Source organism: Oryzias latipes, chromosome 3, assembly GCF_002234675.1.
Source record: "Oryzias latipes chromosome 3, ASM223467v1".
Classification (NCBI taxonomy): Eukaryota; Metazoa; Chordata; class Actinopteri; order Beloniformes; family Adrianichthyidae; genus Oryzias; species Oryzias latipes.
The window spans coordinates 30,708,808-30,727,255 of NC_019861.2; the positions used below are offsets into that span (position 1 = coordinate 30,708,808).

Consider the following 18,448-nt stretch of genomic DNA (forward strand, 5'->3'; position numbering starts at 1 on the left):
AACAGTTTGAACCCAGCAGGAGGGTAGATGTCCTTAGTTTAACTGCACATGGAGGAGCCTTGGTGGTGCAGAAAACCACAGCCCACAAAAGTGTTAGAACACAGCACAAACCAGCAAAGTTAGAAGTATAAAAAATGCTACAAAAAGTGCACAAAGCGTCTGAGTAGGCAGCATTCAACACAAGTTCGGAATAATTAGAGCTGAATTCTGTTATGGTTTATACTTGTTAAAGCCATTCACAAAATAGAGTTGCATTAGTTTGGAATGATGCAAAGAGGTATGTCGAACCTGCTCCAAATCAAATAGTAAATGAAAATATTTTAAAAATAAGTAAAGGAGTTGATCTGGACAATTAAGTCACAATTCCTTATGTTTTTCCTGTAAAAGGATTTGATTAAAAGAACAAAAACGTTTGGATCATTTTGAACGTAAGTTTCTTTAATTATAGCAGTCTTTGTTGACTCACAGTGAGGCATTGGTTAAAGCAGTTGAACAAGAATATATATATATATATATATATATATATATATATATATATATATATATATATATATATATATATATATATATATATATATATATATATATTAGGTGTGTAACAAATAATCCATGAATTGATTTATTTCTACGATCCAACCAGATCAATCTGTCTTAGGAAGGTGTTAATCGAATTTGCCTATAGTATTAGAAATCCTTTGAAAACGAAATATATCGATTATAGTCGATATTGGAAAATACCATTGGAATTGAGACATGGTAGGTTTATTTTACTATAATGTAAAAACGACCGAGTGCATTACAGTGGATGACACAAGTGTGATGGAAGCAAAAACTGATCAAACTATCATTACAGTTTAACTAGGAATTTTGCAAAGACATGTGACCATACAGTGTGATAGATGGTTCTAATACTGTTCCATTTGTGTTATTTTGACATGGAAAAACAACAGTGGGCTAAACTTTGTATAACTAAAATGTAAATGGATTTTCCATTCATTCTTGTTTACTTGTTTGCTTCTACATTTTAACACTGATTGAAGTTTTTGCCCAAACATGTCCTGGATTCATTTTAGGTCAGGAAATCCAATCGCTTAAAATGAACCAATATTAACTTTGAATTGTATCGGTAACCAGAAATGATGATAGGAATCAATTGGTTGTTAAAATGAATCGTTACACCCCTAATATATTTAATATCTCTACTATCACATCAGTTGCTTGTAAAATATACATTTTTTTAAACATCCAAGGTAGTTTACTATGTCTGATTCAGAATCATATTAATTATTCTAGACAGGTTTTCTCCCCAAAAATAACTTATCTGCTAAACAAGAATCTGCTTTTAAAAAAATCAAATAAACCTGGGTCTCTCTGAACCCCCAGCATCCTTTCAAAGACTTGTGAGAATGTTAAATGAACGTCTTCATGGTTCGATTCCTGTCAGGGTTAAGATGCAGTGGAATGTAACTGATTGAAGAATTACAAGAGTACATCAATATAAATCTTTGAAAGGTTTAGAGTAGTTAAACATCAGATAGTCCATGTAGTAAAAGTCATATAGTCTCTGCCTCTCTAACATGCTGAGCTGTGAAAAATACTTCTTTGTGATTTCCAGGGAGGTTCGCTTGTCTCCAGGGTTTCTATCTTTAAAAGTGGGTAGAGTGAGGCTTAGCGGTGCACCAATGAGCCGTAAAAGAAAGTTGGACTCCTCTCCCATGTTCTCAAACTTGCCAATGAAATCATAGTGTATGAGACAGGGGTGGCAGAGCTGGTTGACCTGATCCCAGTGGATGTCCATCCCCACAGGCCGATGGACATCCAACAGGTATTGGATAAACTCCTTGAACATGACTCCACTACCTGTCCTGAGGGCTTCCTCGGATGGGTTGAGTCTATATTTGGATATAATGGGCTTTCCAAACAAGTTGTGGTAGTAGTCGTTGGGATTCTCTAACTTATCCCTGTAAGCCGACACAATCCTCTCAAAAGGCTCACGAACAAACACAAACTTTTTGTAGGTTTCCAAACGATGCATGATCTCCTTTTGGCTGAAGCTTTCAAGCTTCTTGAGATGTCCACCATAGTGCACTGTGTCATGTTGAATGTTCTGAACATTGGAGGCCTTGCCTGCTAGCACCATGAGAGTCCTCTTCCAGTTTGAGCACCCTGTTTTGGGAACTTGGCAGTACAAGAGCTTGTGCTTGTCCTCCACATAGAGGTGCTTCACATGACTCCTTGTAATGATCTTGGAGATGCTGCCTTTGTACTTTGCACAGATCTCTTTCATCAATTGCTTGCGGGCTTCAAGAATACTAAAGAACTTCCAGCTTCCTTGGAGTGCTGAGCCTGAAGAGCTGGAAGAGGAATCTAGAGGTGAAACGGAGAGGGATGAAGATGCTGCAAAGACGGAGGAGTTTGAGAAGCCACTGTTTTTATTTAGTATGACGAGTGGACTTGTTTTCAGCAGCTTCAGCTGTCGTTTAGTGACATGAAGGGAGTCCATATCATGCTCCTGAGACATCGCGAAGGCCTTCTGCTTCCTCCTCTCAGTGTGAGGGAACTGCATAGGGGGAATCAGGCTGGTCAGGACACCTTCTGGTGTTTGGGCCCTCTGGTAACCGTACGATTTGTGCCTCTCTTTGTCTTGTGTGGATAGAGTCTGTAAAACAATATAAACATGCAGATGTATTTGTTTTACAGTAAAATGTGAACGTAAAAACAAGAAATAAATATATTTGTATTTAATGATGAATGAGATCCAAACTCTCCTCCAATGAAAATTAAGAGCCTACATTCTCAGGTTGACCACTTGATGGTGCTGTTCAATAAGTACTCAAGTGTCTAACTTTGACAGGTTAATGTAGAGAGTCCAATGCCATCGGTGACCCGTCAGTGAAATGAGTTGTAATACCATATAAATACCTTATAACAACCCAGGTAGGAACCTAATTTAAAATTATCTACTGCCTGATGACCATCAGAGGATCCCCAAGGCGTCCACACTTTCCCACTTTTTTGTTTCAATTAAATAGTATAATGGCATCATAAAACCATTAGACTGAATGTCTAATTTAGGTTTTACAGCAGGCAAGGTGATGGGACCATGCAGGTCCTTCTCTTCTTCACTTAAAAAGCCACTTTTTTTCACCTGCAGGGACTTCTAGAGGAGAAACGATTGCTTGCTCCTTCCTCCTGCAGGAGTCTGTATATTCTAGGCAGTCTCCAGATTTGGGAATAAGGTTGAGACTTTTATAGTTGCAAATAAAGATAGGAAGAGAAGAGACAATAGGTTGAGAAGGGTCAGTTGAGCCAGAGAAAAAATTGTTTGTCCTCTCCATTTGAAGGAAGTTCACTTTCCTGATCCCTAAATTAAATGATCAAGTAATTCTCAGTTTTGTTTATGCCAGTATTTGCTATTTGCTACAATTTTGATTGAACTTATGAGAGAAAATCTGCTCAAAATTCCAATCGAACAGTTTTTGTAAACAAATCTGCACATGGTTAAAATTTTATTTTGAAGGGATAATGGCTGACGAGGAGGTGTCTGTCATGAGAAATTAACAGACAATGTGGAAGCCTGAACTGTCTGACGTGAAGTGGAGGACGGTTGCTTCCGCAGGGGTGTCTGATGGCCCCCGTGTCAAACGTTAGAAACGTTTGCTTGACAGATTCTGTTTAGCCCACTTTTAAGTGAAAGGTTTATTTTTACTATGATGTAAAAATGTCACGAGGGATTTCTAACAAGCTCACTCCTGATTGGTGAGAGTGGTTGCCATATGATGATGACTCAGACCATTGACTGTATTAGAGAACTGGACTGAGTGAGTGTGACGTCACCCATAGAAAATGCGTTACTTCCAGCTCCAGCAATTTGAAACCAATTCAGTTGCCATTTTTCCACGATACCGACATCGTCATGTTGATGCCAGATGACAGTGATTGCTCCAAGTCAGTCTGAATCAACGTTTCCGTGGCAACAACTGTCGTCAGTCAGGAGTGATCTTATTTGAAGTCCACACCCCTTCTACTGATAGCAGGCTTGGGAGAATCTGTCTACCAAACACTGAGGTAGGGACCATTGGATATCGCATGATTTTATTGAGACATCTGATAATTTAGGGGAAAAAAATAGGATTAGCTAGAAAATGTAAAAAAAAAAAAAAGAGGTAGCAGAGCAGGAATAGTTTTTCTGACTAATCAAATGACTGAGAAACAGCTGTCTATTTCTCTATTGAAGTCTAAGGGATGTTGGCTTCTTGGAACCAGCAGGTATTTCCTGTTTGGAACGTGAGGGGGGAGGAGTTGCTCAGTCCAGTTCTCTTAAACAGTCAATGACTCAGATCAGCTCAGACTAATTGCTGCTTCCTGAAGTCATCTGGTTCCAACATGTTGGCATCTGTATTGCGAAAAAGGTGGCGACTAAATTGACTTTGTTTCATTGGAACCGAAAATTGGCCATTAGCCATTGGGGTCACATTCGCTCAGTCCAGCTCTCATATACAGTCAACGGTAACAACAAAGAAAATGTTTATCATTGTTTCTCCATAGATGTTAGTGTGAAGCTAGCTGATGAAACAGAATCATGCACACATTTTTAAGTGAACTTTTACATCTTTTTTTCAAAAAAGAAACTTGTTTTCACATAGGGGAAAATCAGAACACACACTGAGTGCTTTGGGTTTGAACGTAATAAAAGTAAATCAAACAAAAGAAAAAAACTTTCAAGAAGACATGAAAGAAGAAAAGGTGGCGGTGTTCTTCACACCGTGAGGAGTCTGGCCTTGTTCAGCTGGGGTCGTTTACTCGCTGGAGTGACTGAGTGCACAGTGTGAGGTCAGCCTCTCGACACAGATGTTATCAGACTCGCTGAGAGGTACAAGGCTGACAGTTGCTTTTTTCGCTATAGATAACAGGTGGTGGGAGCAAACCGTGTGCCTGTGTGCTGGGAGAGACGGAGTAAACTCATACCTCTCTGGACTGCCGCAGAGTGGAGGCGAGCCTCATAGCTGGGGAAACAGAAGAAAATGAAAACAGTCAGTGCTCAGTTGAAGAAACTTCTTTTATTAATTTTTTTGGTCATTTTTGTCCCGATGCTCTTGATGAATCAGACATTTTCTCAAAATTACACAGTTAGGTGGATTAAAACGTGAGGAGGAGCTTAATGACTTTAGTCACTTGTTTAAAGTCTTGTGGCTGAAACACAGAAAGATAAAACTCTGAAACAGAAAATGAGTAAACATGAAATTTGACAGGACAAAAAGAAAGTTGCATCTGTCTGAATTTCTCCAAGACAGCAGGAGAGCGATGGAGACCCACAGATTGGTTTAGTGGCAGCCTGGGGGCGTTGGGGTAGGTGGGATATGTATTGGCAGATGTGCAGCAGCAGGACAGACGATGTGTTTAGCGGTCTGTCTCCAGTTGGACATCTCCTTTCCTGAGCTTCCCCAATCGGGCTGATATGTAATCAGGCTGACGGCTCTGAGTGGGGCTGCTGATGGGTGAGTGAAGACACCTCTGCCTGAGTAACCTGTCACTTCCAATTTGATAGCGGAAGTGATAGGAACCTGCACATGGGGGGATTTGGGGGAGGGGGTGAGGGAAAGGGCAGGCCACAAGCCTCGGTAAGTGATGGGATGTGCAGAGCCTAACTCCCACTTAGACACGCCTCAGTGGGGAGGGAATGAAACACGCTGCCCTGATGCAGTGTGTTTCAGATTAGTATGCACCGGAGAGCCCTGTGTTATGGCTTTGTGTGTTCAACCTCTGTCTTCATTCTTCTTAACAACAGTGAGGAAAAAGTGGGGGGAGGGAGGGAAAAAAGAGGGGTTGGTTGAAGTGAAATCCTGTTTGGATGCGGCTGTGTCACTTCATAGAGTGTTTTGTAATGCTCATACAGGTGGGATGCACATCTTCGAGTTCAATTTACGCCACCACGCATGAAAAACATGAATATTTATCACACCACTCCCACAAAAAGACATCTGAATGCAACAAAGGGAGCAGCCCGAAACTGCAGAGGCCGAGACCTCGCTATCCCCAAGCAACTTGTTGAGGCACACGCTTCTCTATCGATCCGAAAACCCCATCAGGGTGGTAATTGAAATCTCGGAGGGTTTGCTTGCTTCCTTCTAAGCGGTCTCGTGTCTCACTCTTGTTACAAGTTTGTCATGGCTGATGATGTCAATATCGTCTCTCCCACTTCTCCTTTGTGCTCTCACAGACGGCATGCCGTGTAAAATTTGAAATGTGATGTAATTCTGCTGAATGGACCGTCCTGTTCAACAAAGAGTGAGCTGATTTGATAAATCGAAGCCTTAAATTGGTTACAAACAGTGAGGATTCTGCCTCTGAAAAGCAATTTCCCCTCATGTGAGCTGCCAAAATTACATTTCATAAGAGGAACATTTTTTCATGACAGAGCGCGAATGAAACAAGTAATATTACTATGTAAACAAATGTTATGGGGCTTTGAAAACATAATTTATCTCTGTGGTATCCACTTGGTTGAGGCTAATAGTTTCTGTTTGATTGCAATTTCACACTCACTCAATTCGACTCAGTATAGCTATGCTATTGATTTCTACTGCTGCACACTGAAACAATGATTGATTGTTAAGAGGGAAGCATCAGAGGGCATGATACAAAAATAAAAAAATTAACACCAGTAATTCCACATTGAGAAGTGATTCAAACAGGCGGACCAAAAATGTGGTTGCTTTGAAAATTGTTTCATTGTTTCTGTTGTGGAACAAATTGAGTTGCTTAAAAAGGTCTCTAAGTTGAATGTCCTCTAATTTTTTTTGTATAACAAGTCGTAAAGGTTCTACACAAAGCAAGGAGCAGAGATAAAAATTGTATATTTGCTGTTTTTAACATGTTCTTGAGGCATTTTTCTGATAATGGAGGACAGATATTTGGAATATTAGGTCTAAAATTGCATTGATGATAGTATCTTCTTCCAAATCATTGTGAATCAGGAGCAGACAAAAAAATGCACCCTAACCCTGGTACTTCTGTCATTTGACCTGTGACAATGACAAATAAAGATCTATCTATCTATCTATCTATCTATCTATCTATCTATCTATCTATCTATCTATCTATCTATCTATCTATCTATCTATCTATCTATCTATCTATCTATCTATCTATCTATCTATCTATCTATCTATCTATCTATCTATCTATCTATCTATCTATCTATCTATCTATCTATCTATCTATCTATCTATCTATCTATCTATCTATCTATCTATCTATCTATCTATCTATCTATCTATCTATCTATCTATCTATCTATCTATCTATCTATCTATCTATCTATCTATCTATCTATCTATCTCACTACCAAATCCGAGTGGCACATTGTCGTGTGAAAGCAGCCAAAAATTTCAACTGGTTGAACTTCAGATCACTAAATGCCCATTCTGTACGTAGAACCCACGACCTGACTCTAAAACCTGCGTGGCGATGCGTTATTGTAGGCGTTCTGGATGTGGAGGCCTAAAATTCCTGTTGACCAGCGTTTTCACAGACTTTTCATTGAAGTGACCACTGAACGCAAGTCGACGCAGCTGTTGTAAACGCAGCTTGACAGGAAGGGAAAGAGTGGCGAAAGGGTGCTCTGATCTGTCCACTACTCAGAGACTAATTTCCAATAAACTATTGCTGCTCTGCAGAAACTATGTAAAAAAAAAGACGAAAACATATTTTTGTTTTTGGCTAAAAACTGCATTGTCATAATGAAAAGACCACTTCTTCCACTTCTTAAGCATTTCTTAAACAGATCAAAAGATGATCTGATATGGTCTTGAATGTAAGGAGGAGTCTAACTTAGAAATCGAATTGTGCTTCTAATCTCGACTCATAACATATCCTGTTCCTGTTTGGGGTTTGAGGCTGTGCTAAATTTGAAGTCAGTAAATCTCTTTATTTTGTGCTGATGGTCGGGTATTTTCTTTTCTAGTAATTTTGCAGATAATAAAAAAAAGCCAAACCAGCTTTAGAGACTTGTCCTTTGTTGCCCTCTATAATAACCTTGAGCTGCCACATTTTCTTCAGAGACATAGCCTCTGAATATTCATGATCTGCCTGGCATTAAGGCAAGAATCCACATGAGCAAGAGTCACATCATTAGCAGATCCATTATCCTTGTGCAGCGTTTTTAGCAGAGGCATACATCAAACATCATCTTTTGCCCTGCCACCGAGGAGGAGCACAGAGCAAAAACAATGTGAAATAATGAGCTTGTTAAGTGAGGGCTTGTGGCCCAGCATTGTGGCAGAATTCTTGCTTTCCACCAGAGACAGTGCAGGAGGGAGCTGAAAGCCAGACGAGGCGTGCCTCCTTGCAGCCCACCATTCAGACCAGGCAGCCATGCTGCGCCACCATAAACCTTTGATTAGTCATTCGCCATGCTGAGCCAGCGTGACCCCAACCACCTGCACTCCTCTTTTTTACCTACACCTGCACTCTGCTCAACCGATTCCTCCTCCGCTTGACTCTTTGGGGGAACACGAGGCACAGGCGTGCTAGTGTGGTTTATCAGCTGAAAAGTGCTTGAAAGTGAAGGCATTAGGCTCTGAGCTCTGGTTCATTGATGTTTTAACTTGTTGTGGTAAGAGATGAAACGGTGTTTCAGCTTGTGCTGAATTCCTGCAGGACTGGGCAAGAGAGAGCAGTTGGTTGCTGTGGGGCGGAGGAGGAGGTGATGGGTGAGCAACTAGAGATTTGAGATTAAACGTGCCAGAAGAGACTCTCTAAACACTAAACACCGAACATTTAGGGCTTGTGTGCATCTTTCTCATGGATGAAAATGAAGATGTGGAAAGTTTTAGACCTACTTTGTGGCGGAAGCACATCATATTTGGTTGTGTCCAAATTCCGATGGCACTCAATACTTAGTGTTAGGGGTGCAGCTATTCCCCTTAAAAATATTATCCTTTTTGGTTACCAATATGATTTATATTTGATATTGGTTTATTTAACAAGAATTGATGTGCTGAACTAAAATAGATCCAGAAAACCTTCAACAAAAACTTCAACCATTGTGACTCAGAGATAAATACCTGGGTTCTGAACAGAAAAGGTTTTCAAGAATTCATGTATTTCTTACAAGATAATCAAGTGTAAATTAAGTATGTGAACAAACAAACAAGAAAACAAAAATTAACGTCAAATCCATTCATATTTTAGTTTCCTAAAGTTCAGTTCTACATCAAAATAATACAATGGAACATTATTAGAACATTCTACCACACTGTGTGGTCATACGTCTCTGCAGAATTCAAAGTGTTTCCTCAAACATCTCATTTTGTTCAATCACTGTGCCTTCTGCACCATAAATAACCTTAAGTTTGGCTTGTAATTGTTTCTTCAGAACAAGAATCAAACTGAGCGCGTAAGAGTGATAAGAAGCTGCAGTGCTGCCACGGACCCTCTGCTCTATTTTAAGAGCACCTTTGCAGTTTCTCAGCCCCTTTATTATCATCTCCATCATTGCTCCACAGTTCCAGTTTATGTAAAAGGTTCAAAAGCAGAACCAAGAACTAAACGCTGGTGTTAAAATGCAGGTAAAGATGCTTCACTTTTCTGGCATCACCTAAAAACTAAATCATAGTTTTTATAAGGATTTTTACGCAGTGATCTAGGTTTGATCAAATAAACAGAAGTCAAAGCCACTTAGTTTTATCTTTTAACTCCTACTGAGGTTTCATTACAGGGTTTTCTTTTTCTGTGTAACATAAAATTACTTTCTCATGGGGGTAACCTGAGCACAAAAGCCTGGATGTCGGATGTGAAAAAGGTGTGAAAACCGTGGATCAAAAAAAGACAACAATTAGCAGTGCGGCGACACATCTCGGCAACAATCTATTCTCAGAGTCGATTCTACTTGGGGTACCTTCGAGGTTGGGACATGCACAGACTTCTCAGGGCAGATTTCCATGGAAACAGAGAGTCAGAGCGCTGTGCGGGGGTGTGGTGGGAGGCGGCTGGTTTTAATATCATGAAGAGGAAGAGGGCTTGGCAGCTTGCACGATGAGGGATGTGTAAACAAATGCTACCTGTCAGCTGAAAGCTCAGGGTTAAGTGAATTATCCCAGCTGAAACAAGGTGCAAATGGCTTTAATTGGCACATATCTTATTTAGATGCAGCGCAGTTGTGGATGTATTGGCAGAGTATGCAGGCTGCAGTGATCCTTTTGTGGGTTTACTTGTCCATGACAACAGGAGGCGTTTTGGATACAGAAAATGCAAAGTAATGAGGGATTTTGGAAAGCTCTTCTGTTGTGAGGTGGGAAAACTGTCATGTGGAGCTGAGCTGCGCTGTACTGAAACTTTAATGCAGACAATTAGCTCACTGAAAAGGGAGCCAGATGATGAAAGAGGAATCACATGTTCTCAAGCACCAATCCTCTCAAAAGAAAAGAACTGTAACCTAAAAAGATGGGGTTCTGTATGTGCAATAATCCGAAAAAAATTGCATTTACATGGAATTCACAAATGCATCTGTCAGAAAATTCTGCTGTACATTTTTTAATTCATTGTCTGACTCATTAAGACTTCCATTTTTTTAGCTTCTGAGCAAAATCTTGATGTGTCTATGCGATTTCTGGTTATCAAATAACTACCGTTGTTAGAAATAAATATTTTGTTTACATTGTCACTTAAAAATCTGTTACCAGGGACCAGCACAGACTGTGAAAAGGCTTCTTATTTGCACAATAAAATGTTGATGCAGGCTAATAAAACAAAAAACAAAACAAAAACGTTTGAATAAAACATTTTTATTGATCTCATAAACTGAACAACAAGATTCTCCCTCTAATATATTTATATCAATATTGAAATGAAGACAAATCTGGTTGAATGTCTTCTAAACAAGAAATCTTCAATCATCTGGCAAAATTCTGTGTGACCGGGCCTAAAAAAGGATTCCACCACAATTTCATGTGAAAAAAAATTCCTATGAGCTCAACAGGTATATTGCAAAGCTGCGGGTGCCTATACATGTTTGTGTTTGAATGATCCTTTTCTGCAACACCACCTTCCATCCTCTCCTTAACCCGCTGCTGCTTGAACAGAACAGTCACGTAGTGGAGGGCATTCACCAGCAAAGGCTTTATTTCCATCTCACATTGCATTCAAGCCAGTAAATCCAGGTTTGAAAACCTCTATATTGAGGTGGTTTGGGCATTGTGGTTAAACGCAGAGAGGATACTATAAAGCTGCAAGTCTATCTGAAAGAAAACATGTTAAAATCACCATCAACTTGTAGAATCGAGTCAGTTTTGCACAAATATAATGTGAGAAAATCATTTGTTTGATAAAAGTAATCATGTGGGTCTCTGTTTTCTATTACCCAGTGGATGTTTTGGTCTAAGGTTGAATGATTTTGATATAGCTTCAAATAAATAAAAGAGAAAAAGATTGCCGACCAGTTTTTCCACAAAATCATTTAAGCTTTGTGCATGGTCTGAGGAAGCGACTGAGTAAAAAACGTTTGATGGCCACTTTTATGTCTTTCTCCCTCGTTTTTATTGTCTAGATTAAAGTCAATGCCAATTCCTTTCATCATGACCTCATGGTACACCGGAGAAGGACTGAGGTGATGTGAACAGATGCTGCTATGTCTTCGTTAAGCCCCGGCGCTTCTCTGTTCACCTCTATTTGCAGTGAGATTGGGAACTGAAATTGGCCCTGTCACTGTTTACGCTAGCCTCTCATTTGAGTTAGCTTCACGTTCCCTTACACACCCCTTGTTTTCCTGTCAGACCACTCCTGATTACAGCTGGGACTGATGAGTCCAGACATGTGAGTAAAGAACAGGGACTACGGCTGAATACCAACTGAATAGTTAAGGGGACAGGCTTGTCAAGCTGGTGAATGTGGAGCTTCACCCTCAGACGGCAGCCTTGTCTATCAAATGTGAAATAGCAGGTCTAATGTGTTTGGTTTCAAAAGATAAAAAAATAAAAGCAATCTTCATTACGTTTATTCAATGTATCACCGAGTTGATTCTGTTTGCATGGACCTCAAATCACATCTGCAGTACTGCAACGTATACATTTTTTTTCCTGGTTGTCATTTTAATATTTAATGGAAACTTGTCCCATTCCCTAAAACTGCATGGTCTGCAAACATGGACTCTGACCTTGAACTCCCCTGAGACTCTCCATAGATTTGATGAAAACATTTTCCCAATGTCATACACACAAGTTTGCCTCTGCAGTGGGAAACCAGCCAGCAAGTACCAAATAATCAATGCATTTAGATTGATCAACCAGAAAAAATTATATTTTTAGAGAAACTAATGTTTAAACATAGGCTGGTAAAAAAAAAAAAAGATGAATTATTGGGAAAATATTGAACAACAAAAATTCCTGAAGTTCCTCAGCCCGTCTTAGTAAAAACTAATCAGTTTTTCTGTTCTTGGTCTAAAACTTTGGAATGAACTGCCATTGCAAATTAGACATGTCTTTTCTTTAACCCTCATAAAAGGTATTTTTTTTTGCTTTTAATCTAGCAGGAAAATGTACATATTTGATCACCTGCTGCCCTTTTTTCACTCCCGTTTCATTTTCCACCTAGTTTATTTTTTCGTCTTGTTTTTGAATAATTTGCTATCTTTTGGTCAGTATTCCCTGCTGTCTTTTCGAAGGGCTAAATAGATAAAAATGGAAATGAAAACAAAAAAAAACAAAGTTTAAAAAAAGTTTAAAATCAGGAAGAAAAAATGAAATAATTATTTGAGCTCTGATTGATTACTCTGCCTTTAATCTGTAAACTATTCATTTTATGAACAATATTGACTCTTTTAGAACATTAGAGTTAAGTTCTAATATAAAAACTAGCTGCTGACCTAGTAATTCATTAGTAGTCTGAAATTTCTGCACCTAAGTAAAGAGACATCTCATACTTAAATACTCCATAGAAGGGATGTAACAATTAATCAACTTAATCGATGAATCAAGTTTTAGCCCTACGATCCAATTAGATCAATCTGTGTGAGGCAAGTTGTTCAATTAATTGAGCTGTACAATTAAAAATTGTTTTAAAATGAAATTAAAAGATTATAATCAAAATTGGAAAGTACCATTTGGATTATCAATACAGTCCAGTGTGTGGAAAAACTCTGAATTTAGCTAAGACATGTTGACCATCCAGTTTGGTAGAATTTTCTTGCAAGAAATTAAAGGAATCTGGAAAACCTCACCTGCACTGTTCAGCACCAGGTATTTATTTCTGAGTCACACTGGTTGAAGTTTCTGCTAAAGATGTCCTGGATCCATTTTCGTTCAGCGAATTGGATTAAAGTGAACCAATATCGACTATGAATCCTATCAAAAATGATGATATGAATCAAATGGTTGTTAAAACGAATCGTTACACACCTTCTTCACAGACGTTAAACGCTCTTATTCTCCGTGTACCACATTATGTAGGTTAAATGTTTGACCAACATAGAAAAATCAACAACCATGCGGTCCTAAAAATCTTGTATGAGTTAAACCTGGCTGCTAATTATTGAATATTTTTAGGTAAACTTGAAATAGTTCAGGATGAGCTATACAAGCATTTTTAACCGTTTTCTTTCACTTTAAAATCTTTGCTTGGGTGTTTCTTCAAAGTTTTGACCCAAGTTAAACAAAGGTTATTGATCATTGTCTGCTGGAAAACCCTGCAGCAAACTAAAACTATATTTTAGCATTTCTCTTTAAACTACTCTAAAACTTTCTGTGCCTGAAGCAGAGAAACAGCCCTTACAGCATCTCCGTGGAAACTGTTGAAGACACAAAGGGCAACAAACGAGATCCCACATCTGGCCTCATTAGACGATAGGATCGACTTACAAAAACTCCTGTATTCTAAATGTTCTAAATGTATTTGTGCAAACATTCTAGTTTCTAGTTGTAGCTAGTTTTTACATGCTGCTGTGCTGGAAACAAAGGACATTTTTATTAAAAGGCTCCTCTCTAAACAGAAAAAACAAAAAAAAAGTCCAACATAAAATGACGCTGCAACAAACACAAACACATTAGGAGATTGCTTTGGCTGAAGTGGCTTTTTTTTCAAGTTTGTTAGAATTTTTTTGAAAATATTCCAAATGAGGCACGTATAACAAACAAAAAAACTCTGTGTCGTTTTCTATGACATAGTCTCTCCAAAGTATCAGGAGTTTATTAGAATTTGTGAAATTTAGAAGTTGTGGGCAGGACTGGTGGCGCAGAGTAAGCCTGCCCCCACTTCCCATCGTCCATTGTTTACAATCTCTCTCGCTAGCTTACAACCCCTCACAACCTAAACAATACATTGCTGTTGCATCAAAGATGGCGACATCGGAGCTATCCAACCGTCCAGTTGTGAGGCAGATTCCAGCTCGGACAAGGAAAACAAAGATGTACATGGATTTATATTTTGCTTTTAGTTGTACATGACAACTAAAAGCTTTTTCAAATAGTATTTTTTTTGTCTGGACCTGGTTCCCAACAATTTGAATAAAGAAAAACTCAAAAATGCAATTTTAACCTTCATTTTCTATATATATACTGTATTTGTCGTGAGAAAAAGGCTGCAAGAACACGGTAAAAACACCAAAAACATAATTTTCTTTGGAGTGGGTCCTTAATAAACATTTGATCGCAGCACAGACGTTGATGTAAACAGTCCTCAATGAAGCTTACATTGGGAATAATGGGAACAGAAATACCAGCATCAGCTGGGTTCAAACCTCCAAACGTCTTGGCTTTTCTATAGGCGGCCTTGAAGCCCTGGATTCTAAACAGGCCTCACCTCTATGGCTCAAGCCACCCCGCAGGACCACTCCAGGCTTTTACAGCAACTCCTGATTAGCCTCCAGCACTTTCTTAGCTCAAATTCACCTCTGTTTTTCTCCGCATCCCCTCCATTGTTATGCTTTTCCTCTCTAGATGCTGATTTGTGCTCCATCCCTCTCAGAGTCTCTTATCTGCTCTTCCCCCCGCCGCCCCACTCCTCTTCAGTACATCACTTCTGGCCTCCAAACTGCAACCTATAATTTCCTCATGCTCCTTGCTGTGCCTTCTATGTTTCTCCCCATCGACTATTCATGATAAGCAACCAAACAACAAAAGCAGCACCGTACAACAATGAGCTCTAAAACAGTCTCTGTGAGAGATTTCTCCCTTCTTCATTCTGGGATGGTAATAACAATCGAAATAACTGCTCCAACACTTTTGCTTCAAGATATTTTTTTTTCACAGGGACTTGTGGTCCCACAGTGCTTTGCGTGATTGAGCTCTGACAGGCAGAGAGGTGTATGTGAACTTCTGAGCGGAGCAGCACTTACTCAAGCCCTCTGTAGCTTGGTGCTAATGAGAAGACTGTGACTGTGTGTGTGTGTGTGTGTGTGTGTTTGAGGGTGAATGCTGCAAAAAGATGTCACTTTGACTGACACTCCTTTATGCCTGAAATAGCTCATGCGCACATCAGGTGGCTGTTGCTCCATGGTCTCCAGAGCTGAGGTGTCATTTAGCGAGCACAACTTGTTGCTGAGGATTTTGTGCAGCTGACTGCCAATAAATGAAAGATGAAGCAGCAACGTTGGGAACAAGCTAAAAAGTCAGAAATCATAAGTGGTATCTTGTTTGCATGATTGTTAATCAAAGGGCAGAAATTTGAGTGTCGACCTTGAGTAACCATTTTTTGCAACTATATGCTAGAAAACTAGAATGAAAAGAAAAAGAACCCGACTGAACCGAATAAAAAAAAAGCACATTTCTGAAAACGTTCTGGTAAAAATTCCAAAAATGGGGACTCAAAGTTTAAAACTTGAGGATAATTTGTTGACTCTTATTTTAAATTCCAGAAAATATTAGTTAATCCGGTTAAAAAAAACATTTAGTTTTTAAACATTTTGTTGTTTTTAATTGCTGGAAAGCAAAAAACAAAAAAAAAACAGACAAAAAAACAAAAAAAATGCAACCAATGTCTGTTCCTGTGACTCCAACTCAACTATAATTTGTGAAAAAAAAAAAAAAATCATCTTAAATTTACTAGAACTTCAAGCCAAAGACTTGAAGCCTCACTTGGACTTTCAAAAAGAGACGTTTGAGCATTTCTGTGAGATTCTTCATCCCTCCATGCCGTAAGAATTAAATCTTACACATTAATTAAAAATCATACACATTTTTGAATGTTTTTTACAATGAAACCCTTTAACTCCAGAGATGTCGCTGCAGACACCTGAATCACACAAGCTCTTTGAGGCACCTTAAGCCCTTGACCTTTAATGCGATCAATATCAGTCAGCTGATTTTGACAGAATTAGATTACGTAAACTGCAAAAGCACCTCACCACTGTAAAGTGTTACAAATCAGCACGAGGCAGATTTTCTCCGCTTCAGAATCTGGTGGAATGATGTTGATTATATAAACGGTTGAAGAGTTACGGTAGTCGAAAGTATGTCAACACTGCAGCTTAAGATAAAAACCCAATAAAATCAATTTTTTTAATTTTACCTGAATATTTTGCTAGAAGAAGATGGTTGTAATCCAAATGAATTTTCACCAAACGTATCTGTTTTGGTGTGAGTCATGGTCTGGTTTCTCTATATTGTTGTTGTGAAAATCAACTGAAAACCATCCACAGCCTGTGATGCCACAGTTCTCAGCCCCATTCTGTCTGACTACCTGGCTCCGGCATTTTCAATGCTCATTGTGCCGTGAGTCTTCCCTCGTCGTGCTATCTTCAAATCCTTTCTTCTCCCTGTCAAGGCAAAATGCCAGCGAGGTGCAGCGAAAGCCATGCTCTGCTCCCTGCTCTGGTAATTTGACAGCGAGCAGAGAGGCTGCAGAATAATTGGAGTAGCATTTATACGTCTATGTGACACTGACAAAGAGAGAGCAACATTTAACGTGTCCGACTGGAATTGGAGGGGAAACGTCAGGTCTAGGATTTCTGGAATTGAATTCACAAGTTGTCTTCCTAAAGCAAAAGCGGGTTAATCAGACAAACTACACATCCAGTCTTCTGTCAGAGCTGTTTGTGCCTAAGAGAACAGACTCACTAACATGTTGTCTTCTGAAAAACAAGCCAACGGTCAAAGCTGGGACTCTCTGATGTTTTTAATTGGACTCCACTCAGTGAGGGCGGATCATTCTGGCAGTTTTTACTGAAAGTTAGTCTTGTATTAACACAAGAAAGAAGTGAAATCCATAATCAAAATCAAAACATTGTCAAATAAAGTCTTTGTATCTCACATAAACTTGTTATAAAACAGGGAACAATTCCCCAGTTCCTTTTTTAAAGAATGTGACACATAAACAAAAATAGCATCTGTTATTGTTGAAGTTTGAATTTCTTAAGATTTCACCTACGTGTGGAAATGTTTTCAGTATAAATTTTGGAAGCTAAAAAACCCTCAAGAAGAAAGCAGGATGATCCATTTTTTTGAGAGCAGCCTATATGACTGCTGGCTTAGTGGCCAGGGTGACTTTCCATCCCTCCTGTCCGACTCTCTTGCTGGCAGCTGCTGCCGCTTTCACAAAAGTAGCGGGGCAACCTGATGTCATGAGCGGGATTACCAAGGGAGACTGGCAGGAATAGCACAGTATCAAAGGAAATCCAGTCAACGCGCGATATTCAGACAGCATTCGGTTCTTTTATTCATGGCCTGCTCGGCTGGAGTGACTCAGCTCACTCTCCTGCTGTCAAACCCTGTCATTATCCATTAGTGTGTTTCTGGCTCACCGTGGACCGCCCACTGACACAGCCGCTGCCATGTGTGAGAAGCATCATGTTGTGTTTGACTGTAACTGTGTGTGTTTAAACATCATGTGTACACTCTTGAAGTCTGGGTTTGGCTCACAGCGTCTGGTGAAGGGCAGTGCTTTGCCATGACTCTTGTTTCCATGGTGATTGCGTTGTCAAGCACTGTGAGTTTGATGAGTCTTCATTAAGACCATTCAGAGGGATAGATAAGATGAAAGAATTTGTCATCAGGACACTGGGGTTTTGTATAATGACATACTTATTTCTGTCTTTTAAAAAAAATGTTATTTCCTGTTTTTACTAACCCAGAGTGGCATCAAATTAATAACTAAACTATGAATTACATGTAGGGTAATGGCGTACAGAGGTTTGACTAATAAAAAAATAGAGAATTCAATTAATAAATATTTTCAAGTTTTTGCCATGATCACCCGTTCCATTTTAACAGCCATTAAATCAGTATAGAGATAAAAATCATGCACTAAAAAAGAATTTCTCACAGATTATTAAATCAATAAGCGTGTAAAGGCATACAAATTTGACAAAATTTGCAATGAAATCTTTCACTTTCTTTTAGATTTCCAGATGCAAAATGAATATTGTTTTTAAACCGCAAATAAATAGATCTGGATCTAAATCAAAACACTTTTAAATGTTGGATTGTACCTGAGTAACACACACTACTCACCAAAAAAA

General features: G+C 39.1%; 1 protein-coding gene across 1 annotated transcript in view; it reads right to left on the reverse strand.

Moving 5' to 3' along the window:
* Positions 1–595: 595 nt before the first annotated feature.
* The window catches only part of chst8 (carbohydrate sulfotransferase 8), a 196,124-nt gene continuing 178,271 nt past the window's right edge, over positions 596–18,448 (reverse strand). Inside the window, exons 3-4 of the mRNA XM_004067502.4 lie at positions 4,969–5,006; positions 596–2,659 (exon numbers count right to left, since the gene is read on the reverse strand). Coding sequence (XP_004067550.2) covers positions 1,493–2,659; positions 4,969–5,006 — 1,205 coding nt within the window. The 3' untranslated portion in view covers positions 596–1,492. The remainder of the gene's footprint in view (positions 2,660–4,968; positions 5,007–18,448) is intronic.